Source organism: Epargyreus clarus, unplaced genomic scaffold, assembly GCF_041222505.1.
Source record: "Epargyreus clarus isolate Ecla_fem2 unplaced genomic scaffold, WU_Ecla_fem_2.2 ptg000016l, whole genome shotgun sequence".
NCBI lineage: Eukaryota > Metazoa > Arthropoda > Insecta > Lepidoptera > Hesperiidae > Epargyreus > Epargyreus clarus.
In genome coordinates, this window is record NW_027332224.1 from 184,551 (window position 1) to 201,579 (window position 17,029).

General features: G+C 38.6%; 1 protein-coding gene across 2 annotated transcripts; it reads right to left on the minus strand.

Annotated features, from left to right (window-relative positions):
* Nucleotides 1–2,916: 2,916 nt before the first annotated feature.
* Nucleotides 2,917–7,643, minus strand: LOC140748596 (aldo-keto reductase AKR2E4-like). Of its 2 annotated transcripts, none has more exons than XM_073081429.1 (7): nt 7,518–7,643; nt 6,837–6,929; nt 6,111–6,275; nt 5,565–5,681; nt 4,583–4,750; nt 3,697–3,900; nt 2,917–3,130 (listed from the first exon to the last, which is right to left on the minus strand). In XM_073081429.1, exons 1-7 carry the CDS (start codon nt 7,626–7,628, stop codon nt 2,939–2,941), a joined length of 1,050 nt encoding a protein of 349 aa, XP_072937530.1. In that variant the 5' UTR covers nt 7,629–7,643; the 3' UTR covers nt 2,917–2,938. The 2 variants fall into 2 exon arrangements, with proteins under 2 accessions (XP_072937530.1, XP_072937529.1); XM_073081428.1 differs by having other exon boundaries at nt 6,111–6,286; nt 6,836–6,929.
* Nucleotides 7,644–17,029: the final 9,386 nt, after the last annotated feature.

The following is a 17,029-nucleotide window of genomic DNA, read 5'->3' on the forward strand; positions in this document are numbered from 1 at the left end:
TTTCGGAGGCGTTCCAGTTCAGTCCTCAGAGGTAGCGGCGCATCTGTAGCCGATTTCGGGTAGGATAGGATATAGGATATCTAATCCTATCTGGGGTTGATTACAGATGTCCATGGGCGGCAGTAGCCACTAAACATCAGGGGGATTGCATATTCTGCTACTTCTATATTATAAAAACAAATCAAGATACGGGCGAAAAACATAACCCTTCCTTCACAGTCGGGTAAAAAGTACTGTACATACTTAATTCGTTATAGTTGAGTAATATCATTATGTATTCGTAAGTTACCCAAAGGTTAAATCTGATAAAATAACACAATTATAATCTAGTTCCATAAAAAAGACTTATTAAGTTGAAACCCGGTAAACTCGGACTTGAGATCTCATGTTAAGTATTACGTAACTAATTATCATAATTTAACAAGTGCGAGTTGAAGCAGTGATAGCCTAGTGGTTAAGAAACGCGGCCTCTCGATCGAGGGGTCCGAGGTTCAAATCGCAGGCACGCACCTCTGATTTTCAAATTTATGTGCGTATTAGAAATTATTTAACACTTGCTTAAACGGTCAGGAAACCTGCATACCTGAAAGATTTATAAAAAAAAATCTTAAAGGTATGTGAAGTCTACCAATACGCACTTGGCCAGCGCGGTGGACTATGGCCTAATCCTTCTCATTCTGAGAGGAGACCCGTGCCCAGCAGTGGGACAGCAATGGGTTAATGATGATGATGATGATGATGATGATGAGTTGAACTTACGAATGGAGTTCCTTAACACTATTTTTTTATTTTTAGGGTTCTGTACCTTAGTATAAGTTTTAATAATATAATAAGTTAGTATACCTTTGATTGAAAACGTTCAGTGTTTACGAATTCGCTCACACAGCGAGGACCTTATCGGAACTAAAATTTCGCATTATGACTTTTAAAAAACTGAATAGTCAAATGTAACGACATTTAATTTTAAAATATATGCAATGCAGTTATTTTTACATTTTTAATTTAAACTTTTACTGCAGAATTTTAGTTCCGATATGGTCCCTGGAGCGCTGTAGGAGCGAAATCGTAAACGTTGAACGTTTTCGAGCAAACGTAAAAACTCGTACTAAGGGTACTGCAACCGAAAGCTAAAAATAGAACCCTACTAAGCCTCCGCTATTTGTCCGCCTGTCTCATGAATTGTATTAGATAGACACTTGATATTTTTACAGATTATGGTGGCCGCTGTAACAGAAAATACTAAAAATAAAAAAAAAATATTTTAAATAAATAGGGGTCACTATACAAGAAACCGATATTTTTCGTTTTATGTACTACTGCTTAAATTATTTTCATGGCTGCTATGATAACACATACTTAAAATAAAAAAAACTCTTGTAGCACTCTTGGGGTGCTGGCAGAAGTGAAAACTTGAATATTAACGTTGTGCATTTTTGATATTTTTTAATTATTAGGGAAACAATTTGCACGAATTGCTTTAATTATCAGTATAAAAGTAGTATTATTTATGTGGTAAGGTAAATTTATTGAGCTATTGTACACAAACATGAGGGTCTTACGAATTTTCGATCAGGTCACGTGTCCTAACACGAGTTTAACATTTTTTACCCATCGCAAAAATGCACAACGCCGCTAAAAAAGTCTTCACTTGAAAAATAAATGAAAAATTAGTACCTAGTACGGCTACGGAACCTTCCATATGCGAGTTCAACTCGCGCTTAGCTATTTTTAAGAACTTTTTATTACTTCATTATCATGTTTCTATTTACATCCAATTTACATCATAGAAAAAGCAGGGGATGTGGGCGAGGCCAGGTGTTAGGCTAAAAAAATTAATTAGGCAGAATTAATAACACTGCGTCTTTATACATTTTAATGGTACTTAATCTATATATAATACGCTTCGCGTGTCTGTACTTACGTCGAATAAATTTGCAAAAAAGTATGCAGACTTTTTTTTATAATATAGGAGTAGCAGACGAGCATACAGTCCACCTGATGGTAAGTGGCTACTGCCGCCCATGGACATCTGTAATCAACCCCAGATAGGATTAGATATTTCTACCTGAGGTCGGCCACAGATGCGCCGCTACCCCTGAAGACTAAGCTGGAGCGCCCCGGAAAAGTCTGTCTCCCTTACCACATCCTTCAAACCGGAACACAGTAGCGCTTAACACTGTTGTTATGAGGGAGAAACAGGTGTGGCGGTGGTGCCGCCGGAGTCAAAACACAAATGGTTCTACCACCTTAGTGTAATATATGCTTATTACATCTATAGATGGCGTTGTACAATTGACGTTATATTCTGAATCTACGCCTTTTTTGTGTCTACGCGAACGAAGTCGCAGTCACAGCTTATTGGTTATAAAAAAAACTTAGTTACATGTTCTGCTAAGTTTCATTTTTTTATTTATAGACCGATGTGACGTCACAATGAGTTATTGTTCCTTTGTTAAATTTTTCCACTATACATAATAGGCTTATTTTACTTTTTGTGGTTCCGTGCATAGATATAGGATGGCGAAAAAATTCTAAGTGTATGGTTCCGTGCACAAAGCCTAAAATTAAAAACTCACTTATTTTCATAGGATTTTTAATGCAAAAAAGGTAAAAAGAAATTTAAAATAAAACGTTTATGCTATGTATATGATCTTAGTAGGTAGTGTTAGCCTAGTGGATAAGAAACTCGGCCACTTGATCGATGGTTCGAGGTTCAAATCCCAGAGACACCTCTGATTTTTCATCTGCGTTTTAGAAATTAATTATCACTTACATAAACGGTGTAGGAAAACATTGTGAGGAAACCTATTTACCTGAGAAATCTTTTAAAAAAAGTTTTCACAGGTATGTGAAGTCTATCCCAAAGGTATGAAAGAAAGGTGTTCGGAGAAGAATACGAAAAATAAAACGACATTACTAAAAAGATTTAATTTATAATTTATTGTTTCTTCTCAAACGGATAGTAAGGATGGTCGAGCCACTTGTGCTGCGGGATTGTCCTGTACTTCTTATCGAAGGTCTTCAGAAGACTCTTCTCTTCTTCTGTCAATTTGAAGTCGAATATATCTATGTTCTGTTCTATGCGAGACTTGGTTAGAGATTTGGGGATCGGGATAATGCCTAGCTCCACCTGGAATATTAAAAAAATACGAAATAAGTAAATTTTAGACACAAAAGTTATACCTCTAATATATTTACCAATAGTATTCCGGAGGCACTATCGCACCTATTTCTGTTATAAAAACAGTGTTAAGCGCTGCTGTGTGTATACACGAACACCTAGATTCATAATTTAAACATCTGTCTGGGCGGGTATCGAACCTGGAACCCTCTGCGCGTGAAACTGGTGTTGTGTGTATTCCGCCGGAGTGACGGTGGTTTCATCAAGTACAACAACAGGGTTCTAGAGTCCGCGCCAATCTTCTAGTCCGCTCTGAATATAGAAACAAGTCGCGTCGCAACAGTAAAGTGTAAATATCAGCGGGACTACGACAAGGCGACCTTCCGGCACCCCCCGCTACTCTGGCCCACGGGGACATAGCATAGTTAGTATGCCCTTACGTTGCTACGGAATATATGCTTGTAGTTGTGTTCGACCACATTGGCTCTACGCTACACCTGCGTGCAACAACTCCAGAGCGGACTAGAAGTTTGGCGCGGACTATACCACTATTCAAGTGTAGAAAGATTTGTTACCAAATATCGCAACACGACTTGAGGAACGGTCTTCCCGTACTTCTTCGCAATGGCAACCAGCTCGGGGTCGTCGACGCGAGGTGGTGGAGCGTCCTCCTTAGCCTTGGAGTAGAATATGGAGCCGAAGGGTGTGTAGCCCATGACCACGATATTATGCTCGCGGCAGTACGCCAGCAACTCTGGCTGTTGGAGGTTGAGGTTCAGCTGGGGAGAAATTTAAACAATTTTAAGAATAGTAGTGTATGGTTGAATAGTCTGGATACGGATTTCCTGGAAAAGGAAGGTAAATGTAGTTTTAATTTAGGAAATGTACTATTTTTTATGTTCTTTGCAAATTACAAAATTATTTTGAAGGTGGCAGAACCCTTTGTGATTAGGTTCTGGCGGCACCACGAATTTCTGTTCAACTTTTCAACAATTTTTGTTCAATCTTGTGTCAACAGCGGTGTTAAGCTGCTGCGTTCTGTATACTTTTCCGAGGTGTTCCTTTTAGGCCGACCTCAGGTAGGACTTTAATTTTATCAGGGCCAGGTCGACTGCATGCTCGTCTGCTACTCGTATATTATAAAAAGAAAAAAAAACATTTCCGAGGGTTTCCAATTTAGTCCTCAGGTGTAGCGTCGCATCTGTGGCCGATCTCTGGTACTCGTAGTGATCACATCTTATCTGGGATTGATTACAGATGTCCACATACAGTAGCCACTTACCATCAGGTGGACTGCATTCTCGTCTGCTACCCTAATATTACAAAAAAAACCTATTCAAGAGATTCCAGGTTCCTCAGGTTATTAGGGCTTGATTGCAGATGTCCGTGGGCGGCAGTAGCCAGAAGAACTGCAAGCTCAGCCGCTACGTATGTAGTATGAAAAATATAAAGGTGCCAAACCTCGACTTGGAGAACAGCTGGTTTCTCCAGCCCATTAGCCGCGATCCTGTCCATCATCTCCTGGTTGAAGTTTGAGAGGCCGATGGACTTCGCCAAGCCCAGGTTCTTGGCGTCGATCATGCCGCGCCAGGTCTCCAGGTAATCTGTGTAGTCGTAGGTTTGGTTGTCCTGGAAATCAAGGTCTTGGTTTGATGTTTAGGATATATAAAATATTGTACAAAAAAAATCGAAATACAAAATACAAATTTTCGTTAAAAATTCCTTTTATTTAGACAAGAATTACAGATTTTGTAAAAATTACAAATTTTAAGAAAATTATCAAATTGTCAGAATCCTACAAATTTTCGAGTTTACTTACATATTTTTAAAAAGTTTTCAAAAACAACTGCTTGCTTTGAAATCTAAATATATATAACTCAAAGGTGACTGACTGACGTAGTGATATATCAACGCACAGCCCAAAACACTGAACGGATCGGGCTGAAATTTGGCATGCAGGTAGATGTTATCACATAGGCATCCCCTAAGAAAGGATTTTGATCAATTCTAACCCCAAGGGGATAAAATAGGGGATGAAAATATTACTTCGTAACGCGCGCGAAGCCGGGGGCAAAAGCTCGTATAAAATACGTTATAACTACGTCCATTCAGCAATGCATCTATTACCAATTTCAAGATCATGGACCATCGTCACTAACCATAGATGTAGTGGTACACTACCACTTACCATCAGGTGAACTGCATCCTCATTTTCTTATCCAATCTTATTAAAAAAATTGCTAGCGTGGCGTTCTTATATTGTACTTCTCGCTACTCGTCAAGAGATGGCGCTACACGAATGCTGAATCACGCTATCGAAGTTTTCTCAACATCTTGCATATATACAAGCTCCGAACTGAGACTGTCGGAGCACGGCTGCTGTCCGAGGATATCTCTCGTGGCCAAACTCAACAATCAAATCACGGTAAAGGCTAATACTCACAAATTGTCCACACGGCCAATGGATGAGGTAGAGGTCCACGTAGTCCAGCATCAGCTTTCCCAGGGACTCCCGGAGCGCTGGCACCACTTCCTCCCGAGCGTGGTGGTCATTCCATAACTGGAAGAAGGAAGGGATATTCCTTACATATAAGCTTCTCCGTCTCTCCCATGCTATGAATTGAGAAATAATCGCTGCTGTGTTCTGGTTGAAGGGTGTGGTAAGAGAAATACTTTCCCGAGGCATTCCAGTTTAGTGTTCAGAAGTAGCGGCACATCTATGGTCGTTCGCAGGTCGGAATCGAATCTTATCAGTTGATTACAAATGTCCTGCGGCGGGAGCTGGAATTTGAACCTTGCACCGTAAGTAAGAGACCGAATTTAACATTAAAAAGTGTGAACAACAACAACTGCTTTAAAAATGTGAACAAATTTCAAGAATTATTCGAAATAATTGATTTTAATCTTTAATCCAGGATAGATACCATAAATATTTTATTAAACTTCCTATCCCAAAGGTGGAATTGTTTCCATTTCTGTTCTTAATTACCTTAGTCGTGATAAACAGGTCTTCCCTCGCCACGCCGTCCGCCATCTTCTTCTTCAGGCCTCTGCCGACCTGATCTTCTATCTTGTAAGCGTACGCGGTGTCGATGTGCCGGTAGCCGGCCTCCACCGCCCACGTCACTGCCAGTTCCACCTCATTCGACGACGGCTCCACACGGCCATGTGGGGAGAAGACAGTTATTATTTTGTTCCTTTACGATTAAATTTTTTCATAATAGCAGTGTAGCGCTCATGTGTTCTGGTTTGAAGAGTGCAAAAAAGGCACACGTGTCCTAACTTAGGTCTTAAAGGTTTAAACAATACTAAATAATAATTTTATGGAAGGTTTAATATGATTGAAAGTAATCAGTTTTGAAATAATATAATAATCTGTGTTTCGACTCCGGCGGCACCACCGCCACGCATGTTTCTGTCTCATAACACCAGTGTTAAGCGTTGCTGTGTTCTGGTGTGAAAGGTGTGGTCAGGGAGACATACTTTTCCGAGGTGTTCCAGCAAAGTCCTCAAGGGTAGCAGCGCATCTGTGGCCGTCCTCAGGCAGGAATATCTAATCCTATCTGGGGTTATTTATAGATGTGTATGGGCGGCAGTAATTTACCATCAGGTAGATTGCACGATCGTCTGCTATTCCTATATTATTAAAAACATGTGTTTTCGTAATAGAACAATAAGGTTCTAACTATTTTGAAAGGGTAAATTGTATATTTACCTTTGTGTTGTTACCCAACCATGTTCCCAGCGCTATTCCGGGGATGTCTCTACCATCGTTCAGTTTTAGCTTCGGCGGTGTCACCACGCCATTCTGAAATTATATCTTTTCTATAAATGATGTGTTAAATATCTAGCTATCTTCAGCCCACGTTAGTCCACTGCTGGACATAGACCTCTCCAAAGGTGCGCCACTGAGCCCATTCTTCGGCTCTCCTCATCCAGGTAGTTCCAGCCTTGCGGTGCAGATCATCGCGCCACCTTGCAGGAGGACGTTCAAGAGTCGTCTACTCCAACGGTTGTCCAATGTTAAATAATTACACACTATTCATGTAGGTTTTCTGTTCTCTTATAAGTAAAATACAATTAAAATTGATCGCATTTAAAACATAAAATGTAGCTAAATGCAAGTCTTATCACGCAGTTCAAGTTTTACAACTTTTTGCAGTCTTATAACTGCAATATCCAAAACTGAATAATCCAAATATTTTAAACGTAAATATATCCTTACTTAAGAATTTTACAATTACACGGTAATCTTAATGAGTAAGATAAACTTTTTATCTGCGATATATTTTATGAAGCAAAATTTTTGCTTATTTACTTTCATGAATCAGTCAGTAATTCGTTATTAAGTAATTGATCTTTAAATTATAATTCTATAAATCAGCAATAAACTTACCCCGTAATAAAATAAACAGGTAAGAACGTAAAACACTATAACCCGCGCCATGGCGTGAGAGTCAATGTCAGGTTGGGTAGACTGAGCTTGCTTTGCTAACACTGCATGCATAGTACTGGTATGGTGGCTAAGTGATTTTATTTAGTCGGATAATTCCGGTGATTTTATTGAAGAACTCATCGTGTTTTACTGTAAAGATGGTAGAATGTAGAACCCTCTGTGGTTCGATTCCGGCGGCACCACCGCCACACCTATTCCTGTTATAACAGCAGTGTTAAGCGTTACTGTGTTCTGGTTTGAAGGTTGGTCTGTTAAAAAAGTACAACTAAATATCCAAAAGAAAGTTTCATTTATCATCTAGGTACTTATTGAAGTTATACAGTTGATAATAAGGGATAATATGAGGTGATCAAATATAGTAAAAAGGAACTTACTTGTTATCAACTTTAGCCTTGGAAAACCTTTTATCTGTTTCTATCTTTTCTGAATTTCAATTACAATAAGATGATGGCAAAATCTTTGTGATTCGTCTCCGGCGGCACCACCGCCACACCTATTTCTGCCTAATAACACCAGTGTTAAGCGCTCCTGTGTTTTGGTTTGATGGTTGTGATAAAGACATGCTTATCCGAGGCAATCTAATTAAGTCCTCTGCTAGCGTTGCAACTTAGTCCTCTGGTAGCAACGCATCTGTGGTAGATCTCTTATCTTATCTGAGATTGTTTATAAATGTCCATGTAATGCAGTAGCCACGTACCATCAGGTGCACTGCATGATCGTTTCTTACCATATTTTACCAATTTATTTTTAAATATGTCCTTACCTGTCCTACAGCTAGGTCACCCCACACGGCGACATTGACCTATGTCCCCTACCACGAGATAACGGAGAGATGTCGATTCTAAATACTGTTATCAGTTATTTAACAGATAATAAAAATAAAAGCACATATTTCTTCTTACAAGATAATTATTAATTTCATAAGGCAATTATTTATGATGACTATTTAAAAATTACTTAAATTGTTTTTTTTTTAAAGTAAACGTGCACGTTCATCTGATGGGTAGCCATTGCCACCCATGCCTCTGTAAACAGCTCCATAGGACAGTGGATCTATTTGAAGCTGATGACAGATGCTTTGTCACTCCCGAGGATTAAAATGTAATCTGGCATTCACACCCGCACACTGAAACACAGAACTACTTCACGCTAGAAATAGGTATGGTGATTGGTGGTATAGTCCGCGTTAAACTGTTAGTCCACTCTGAAGTTGTTGCGAGCAGGTGTAGTCATACAATTTGCTATGGCGACGCGATTCATTTCTATATTCAGAGCGGACTAGCAGTTTTACGCGGACTATACCTCCCCGGTCGAACTATGCTGGTTCTAACATGTAGAAGTAGCAGACGAGCATGCAGTCCACCTGATGGTAAGTGGCTACTACCGCCCATGGACATCTGTAATCAATTCCATATACGATTAGATTTTCCTACCGGAGGTAAGCCACCAATGCGCCGCTACCCCCAAAGGCTAACCTGGAATGTCTCAGGAAAGTATGTCTCCCTTACCACACCCTTCAATCCAGAACAAAGCAGCGCTTAACACTGATGTTTTAACAGAAATAGGTATGGCGGTGGTGCCGCCGGAGTCAAACTACAAACGGTTCTACCACCTAAACTTAACAGAGGTTAAGGACTATAAACTATGGATTGACCTCCAATCGTAGATACGTTGCTAAGTCTAAAGAGAAGTCATAATAATCTCGTATGCTGACTTTTACAAATGGTAGTGGCTCATGCCAAATATAATTTGCAAACAGGTTGAACGAGTGGAATAGCAAATTAATTCGCACACATCACACATAAGCCTGTATATTACTAGCAAGAATTTTTCTTATATCCACAATCAAAATAATAGAGTAGATAAAGCTTAGACAAAACAATATTACATGTATTATTTATGAAATCAATCTTAACCAATATTTGCCTAATCAAGTTTATAATTTGACAATGATTATTAAAAAAAATTTACAAATCTAGATTATGTTGTATTGATTATTAGTCTTACTAATGGACGTTAGAAACTAACAACAAAGATTTTTTCGAAATATCTCAACAAACATATTTATATCGTAATAAAAATATATTATTAAATACTTTACGGTTTGTTTTAATAAATAATCAATTTATACTGTTCCTTACTATTGCTATACTTATAAATTCTGATCAAAACAAATACAGGTCTGTGATTCTGATAGATTGAAAGTTTCCAATTTTCATCACTAGAGGCGCGCATGTCGTGGTAATTCTTTTCAACACTAGATGGCGTTACGACACGAAGGTGACTGTATGCATGACATGCCTACAACTACAATCGAAGCAATACATTTCGTGTATCCGTTCATAGATGGCAGTATTTTACAATCCAGGAGTAAATTATAATAATGTTTTTTTCTTGTAAAACTACATAGTGCATACTTAATTTACATAATTATGATTACATATATAAATTTTCTACCAAATTAAATTAAATATTTATCATGTCTGACAAATTGGAGGAAGAATAAAACTTAAAATATTATAAATATTTTATTTTTATTTTTGTAAATATAAAAAAACAACAATAATAATAATGTACAACACAAAACGCTGTACAAAAGACAATTCCCCCTTTTCGATTTATTCACAAAAGACGTATAAAAATATGATAGGATTAGACTTAACAGATTCTTATACAAACAAACATTTTACATGTAAAATTACGGGAACCAACTTAACTGTAAAACCACTTGATCTTGCATATAGTCCGCGTAAAACTGCTAGTCCGCTCTGAATATAGCAACGAATTGCGTCGCCATAGCAAATTGTATGACTACACCTGCTCGCAACTTCAGAGCGGACTAGGAGTTTGGTGCGGACTATAATATAATAAAATTGATCTTTCATTAAGTCAACAAATACTACCAATAAGTACGCCAACACCTTTGTATCATCTATCAAAAATACACATGTTGAACAACAACAAAAGTAATTTAATAAATTTCTTTGATCTCTTCTTGTTCTAATATTCTTCCGTCATTCACAACAAGTGTTTTGTGTCTTTAAAATATCTTTCTAAACGTTTTAAAATTATTTTCTCCACAATCTCAATTCTTGGATCTAAATCACTAAGATCAAAAAACCCCAGAAGATTTAAGAATCTCTCGCATCATTACAACCAGTACCTTGCTATTCCATAATTGCTTCATGTTCCAAAGTGAAATCACCGACCAACAAACGTCTCTATAGTCGCAGCTCTAGTTATCATCCAATGTCTTTCGTTTCATCCAGAACCTAAGATTCCCACAGTCCACGGAACAAGGCTTCTTTCAGAACGAGTACAAGCTTCTTAAGTTACCTGACCTTACTGACAAATGCTTGCTGACATACATTGGAACTGGTGCAAGTGTGGGGAGCTGTCAGGCAGTCAGTGGTTCTTTATAAAAATGGATGACGTCACATCAGCTCATCATCAAAGGTAAGAGAGCATTGACCTGCACAAGCAGTACTGGCGCGAGTGTGGGCAGCCAGTGCGTGTGGCTCGGTGCGTGGTTGCACCAGCTGCCCGTGCACACGCACGCGTGGAAGCGCGATGACGTCACATCAGCTCATCATCACAGGTAAGAGAGCATTGACCTGCACAAGCAGTACTGGCGCGAGTGTGGGCAGCCAGTGCGTGTGGCTCGGTGCGTGGTTGCACCAGCCCGTGCACACGCACGCGTGGAAGCGCGATGACGTCACATCAGCTCATCATCACAGGTAAGAGAGCATTGACCTGCACAAGCAGTACTGGCGCGAGTGTGGGCAGCCAGTGCGTGTGGCTCGGTGCGTGGTTGCACCAGCTGCCCGTGCACACGCACGCGTGGAAGCGCGCGTACAGCGAGATGCCGCGTGACAGCGGCACCAGCGTCGCCATCGGACTGCTGATGCAGCCCTCCGTCAAACTCTGGAACAGGATTAATTAATAAGGAGTAGAAGTAGCAAACGAGCATGCAGTCCATCTCATGGTAAGTGGCTACTGTCACCCATGGATATCTGTATTCCTACCTAAGGTCGGCCACAGATGCGCCGCTACCCTTGAGAACTAAGCTGGAACGCCTCGGAAAAGTTTGTGTCCCTTACCACACCCTTCAGAACGGAACACAGCAGCGCTACACTGCTGTTATTAGGTGTGGCGGTCGTGCCGCCGGAGTCGAATCACATAGGGTTCTACCACTTTTCACTTACAGTGAGTGCCATTTCGAGTTTCGCCATCCGCTTGCTAGCATAATGTCGTCCCATGATCGCTCGGTTCCGATTCCTGCAGGAGCGCTGCGTGTAGATGCCGCTGAGGTCGATCCAGCGCACGGAGCACCCGCCAGTCCATCTACCGTACACTGACCGCGGCATTGATGCGTTTACTAGGTAGTGCGGGCTGGAAGTTAAAAGGAATTACGGAAATGTTATGAAAAACAGGAATTCAACGATACCTTATATGTTTTAATCTGTCCAGCTGTTTTGGACTTTAGGACGTGCCAAAAATACATACATACTCGAAAAATATTACCTCGACAGTAGAGTAAAATGGATAAATTATTCTTAAGGATAATTCCATGACCGGAATTAATTAGTCTCTATAGCTTACGTGTGCCATTTTAAGTTTGTACATAGATATGTATTTTTTTCAAAATGAAATATCAAACAATATTTTGCTATTAGAAATTCCTAACAGAACGCTAAATATTTTATCTCATATTTTGGAAAAAAAACAGTACCTAGTTGGCAATACTGATTATTGATATACGAGTATTACATATTGATTTTTTATTTAATTCGTTTTATAGCTTTGATTTTTGGAACGAAGTTTCTTATGTTACTTGTGCAATGATATTAATTCATCCCCACGTAAGCAAAAAGTGTTATCTTCTCCATTCTATATCTTTCCAGCTCGTTCTATTTCTTAACATACATACATACATACATACATATAAACATACATAAATACATACATACATACATACGTCCGAAAAACATAACTCTTTGCAGTCTGTAAAAACAAAACACAGAAAATTTTGGTGATACGAAACCTTCCACGTTAATTAGACATTCACTTAGCCGATATTCTAGATACTAACACGTCCAGATACCGGCAGTACTTCCGATACTTGGATATCCTGCCGCGAGCCGTCATGTCCACTGGCACCAGCGGCAGGAAGTCCCCAGCGAAGGCGTCAGCACATTGAGCGTGCCGAGGTACAGCCTCTTCCTCCAATCCGCATACAAAACACTACAAATGAACATGGTTTGAAATTAAATTGTTAGTGTTGAAAAGTAGAAAGTTTACGTGAATAAGCTTTGGGAAAAGTAGATATATTTATAAATAAATAATTAGCCAAGTGCGAGTCGGATTCGCACTCAGCGGGTTCCGTAGGACAACATATTATCATTTTTGTTACTATTTGTTATTATACTCGTATCATCCATAAAAATAAGTGCATTGCGAAAAGTTCCTTCTCTACTTATTACGGTTCAATAGTTGAAGCGAAAAACGCCAATTAATACAGGTTTCTTATACGGAGACCCCTATTATTTTAAGCTTTCTTATTTTAGTATTTCTTGTTATAGTGGCCCAAAATTTTTAGAATATGAACAACGATTATACATATTCTAAAAATTTTAAGTGTCTACTTACTGTTCAAGAGATAAATAGAGCCTAGTGACAGACGGACAGACACTGGAGACATACTAACAGATTATATTTTTACCCTTCGACTAAGGAACCCTAAAACTCAAAACCCACCTTAGCCACAATAGTGCCAGTAGCATTCGCATCATAATCTATAAAATCACGAATCTTCTCAGTGGTGGTAGGCGTCTCACACGTCGGTATGGACAGCCTTAGTAGAGTCTCATTTAAATTGTCCGTCAAATTCATCTCATAATCGTAAGTGAGATTTGCGATGATCTCCAACAGCGCTGGCACGTCCAGTTGGAACTTTGTCGTTCGTTTTGTTGTTGTTGTTGTTGTTGTCGTCTTTGTTGTTTTTATAACTTTGTTCCATTTCGTTGTCTTAGCCTTTTCTACTTTGCTCACTTTTGCTTCGCTCTCCATTTTACCAGTATCTTTTGCTTCAGTGTCCTTTGACTCAGTCTCTTGTACTTCTGTTTCTTTCGCTTGAGTCTCCTTTGCTTCAGTATCTTTTGGTTTAGTCTCTTTTGCTTCAGTTTCTTTCGCTTCAGTTTCTTTCGCTTCAGTCTCTTTTGCTTCAGTCTTTTTCTCTCCGGTATCTTCCAACTCTGGCTCTTTCGGTTCAGTCTCTTTCACTTCGGTATCTTCCAACTCAGGCTCTTTTGGTTCAGTCTCTTTCACTTCGGTCTCCTCCAACTCAGGTTCTTTTGGTTCAGTCTCTTTCACTTCGGTCTCCTCTAACTCAGGCTCTTTTGATTCAGTCTCTTTTGCGTCAGTTTCTTTTGCCTCAGTCTCTTTCTCTTCACTCTCCTTCTCTTCAGTCTCTTTCTCTTCAGATTCTTTCGCTTCAATATCTTTATCAGTATCTTTCTCTTCGTCGTTCTCTTCGGTGTCTCTTAATGCAGTATCCTTCACTACAGCATCATTCAGATTAGTTTTCAGTTCAATCTGTTTCGCTCCAGGCCTTTTTGTTCCAAAATATTTCGCTTCTGTTACTTTTACTCCATTATCTTTAATTTCTCCGGTTATAGCCATTGTTGCTGAATCAGGTCCTGTTCTTTCTAGCTTAGTTACTTCAGTTTGATAGTCTACTGAACTACTATCATCTGTACTTGATAAAGCATAATTGTGTCTTGTTCCAATGAAGTCTTTGGCATCTGTCGTTTCCTTTGTAGCTTCATCTGTGAATGTTCGTTGAAACGTAAATTCAATGGGTAAAGAGGATCGTGTAGGAGTTGCTCCTATTGTGCTCATTTCTTCATTAGCATCAGTTTGGTAATCTTCCTTCGTACTGCCTTCTGTGTTCGATAAAGTATCATCGGTTCTGAATGTACTCAATAGGGTAGGTCTCATAGAAATCGCCTCTGTAGCACCTATAAGCTCTTCATTAGTCTCAGTTTGGTAATTTTCTTTTGTAATTTCATCTGCATGTGCTATACCACCAAATCTGAGTGGTATTAAAGACCGTGTAGGTATTCTTGCGTTAAACTCATTAATTTCATAGTTAGCGTCGACACCGTCATTTAAACTTGAAATATCATTTTCAGATTCAGTCGTACTTAGAGTTGTACTTTCAAATTTGGTTTCACTTGTATGTTCTGTGAAGTAAGTGTTTTTTGTTCTCATTTGCCGATTATCATAAGAATCGTCTGTTACTGGCTCATGTAGACGTTTGTCTTTTATAGATCTTTTCTCAAAATTTTCATTTGATGGCATTGAACTAAATAGTCTGTCTTGCTTATGACCAGAAAGCATTTGTTTTATGGCTCCTGCAATCAAAATAAATACAAATTGTATTCCTCGCACATTATTCTAATTTTGATGGGAAATATTGGAAAATATTTTTTTCAAATTTATGATTTTTTAGGGGTTAGTTTAAAAATACTTGAATTGAAACATCTTAGTTATATCTATCTAAGTATTTTTGTTTATATTATTTTGTAAGTTTAGAACATAGTGCTTCGAATACCATTAATATTTTAATTACTGATTCTCCTAAAATATGGAGTTGTTACCGATATTGCAATACTGTTATTAGTCATCAGGGATCAAGGTTCGATTAACAATAAGGTAATTACCCCTAACTGCTTGAATTTCTCTAGGGCTTAAAGTTTTAACAGTCCGCTTCGCTACATATCTTCGGACTGTAAGAGGCTCGATATCTTCATTAGCATCTGAAAATAACAGATGTATTATAAATATAAGTTTTTTATAATAAAGGAGTAGCAGACGAGCATGCAATCCACCTGGTGTTGGGTGGCATGCCGTCCATGGACATCTGTAATCAATCTCAGTAAGAATGGTGGTAGAACCCTTTGTGGTTCGATTCCAGCGACACCACCATCATACCTATCTCTAACTAGTAACAGCAGTGTTAAGCGCTGCTGTGTTCTGGTTCGAAGGGTGTAGAAGGGTAAGGGAGACATACTTTTCCGAGGCGTTCCAGCTTAGTCCTTGGAGGTAGCGGTGGTGCATCTGTGGCCGACGTCAGGTAGGAATATCTAATCCTATCTGGGGTGGATTACAGACGTCCATGGGGGGTAGTAGCCACTTACCATCAGGTGGACTGCATGCTCGTCTGCAGCTCCTATATTATTAAAAAAGGTGGACTGCATGCTCGTCTGCTAGTCCTGTATTATAAAAAAAGATTTTATTCTATTATTTTATTCCTACCTGAGGTCGGCCATAGATTCGCCGCTACCCCTGAGGACTAAGCTGGAGTGCATCGAAAAAGTATGTCTGTAATTATTTTTTATAAGTTTGTTCCAACATTACCTTCTTTATAATGTACATAGCTACCACTCGTCGGTTCCTCATCCCGGTAAGCCACTTCTACCACCCTCACCACTAACAAGACACAAATAATTTTTGGGAGCATTTGCTCTTATTTAATTCGAAAAGGGGGAAAATTAAAATTAAAAACAGTCACATACTCTCACGTGAAAGTAAAATAAATATTTTTTAAATTTTTGATAGAAGTCAAAAGAGATTTTCAAGTCTGCAAAAGGTTTTATAGGTATTAATAAAGTTTAACATTCTATATAATTATTTATCTAGTAAAGTTTAGTGAATATTTTGGGTAAAATGCTGTTACTAAAAATTTAATAACCATAATATCGTTTAGTAAGAGTAATTAATTAATTTTTAATTCTCGTATGAAAGACAATCTTGATCTATTTACTCGTAATTCTGAACAAAGGATAGAGCCGGCGCTGACTGTAGTAGAAATATAGTTTTAATAATAGCCATTTATTTACGACTAACTGACCCGGCAAACTTTGTACCGCCTCAAAATCTATTTATGAAATATTTTTCATATAAAATATAGCCTATGTTACTCGTGGATAATGTAGCTTTCGAATGGTGAAAGAATTTTTAAAATCGGTCCAGTAGTTTTTGAGCCTATTCATTACAATCAAACAAGCAAATAAAGTTTTCCTCTTTATAATATTAGTATAGATAATTAGATGAAATTGTAGGTACTTTGTAATATAATCATCAATGCAAAGATCTGAGCATTTAAACTTTCTCTATGAACTAAAATTATTAATTTTCTAAGACCAATGATGCGACAAAATTTACGACTCAGTTACGCCCTAAACTGACTATTTATAGTAAGACAAATTGGATATATTTTGGATTTTACACCAACTTCACTTCGTAGAAAACAAGTAGGTACTTTCTTATTGGTCTATTGATAGGGAGAAGGGCCTAAAAACACAATAGACGGTATTTCCCAACCGAAAAATTACATAAGGGATGCGCAAAATTTCGCAAAGCAATAAAAACAACTCCCCAAAATGCCT

Bases quoted from the DNA above. Each gene is read 5' to 3' on its own strand.
- LOC140748596 (XM_073081428.1), bottom strand. From the start codon at position 7,628: ATGCATGCAGTGTTAGCAAAGCAAGCTCAGTCTACCCAACCTGACATT. The intron at 6,287-6,835 runs TAAATATACAAT...TCTCCCCACATG, and splicing joins GTTGGGTAACAACACAAAGG to GCCGTGTGGAGCCGTCGTCG. The intron at 3,901-4,582 runs GTTTGGCACCTT...ATTTCTCCCCAG, and splicing joins CAGCTGTTCTCCAAGTCGAG to CTGAACCTCAACCTCCAACA.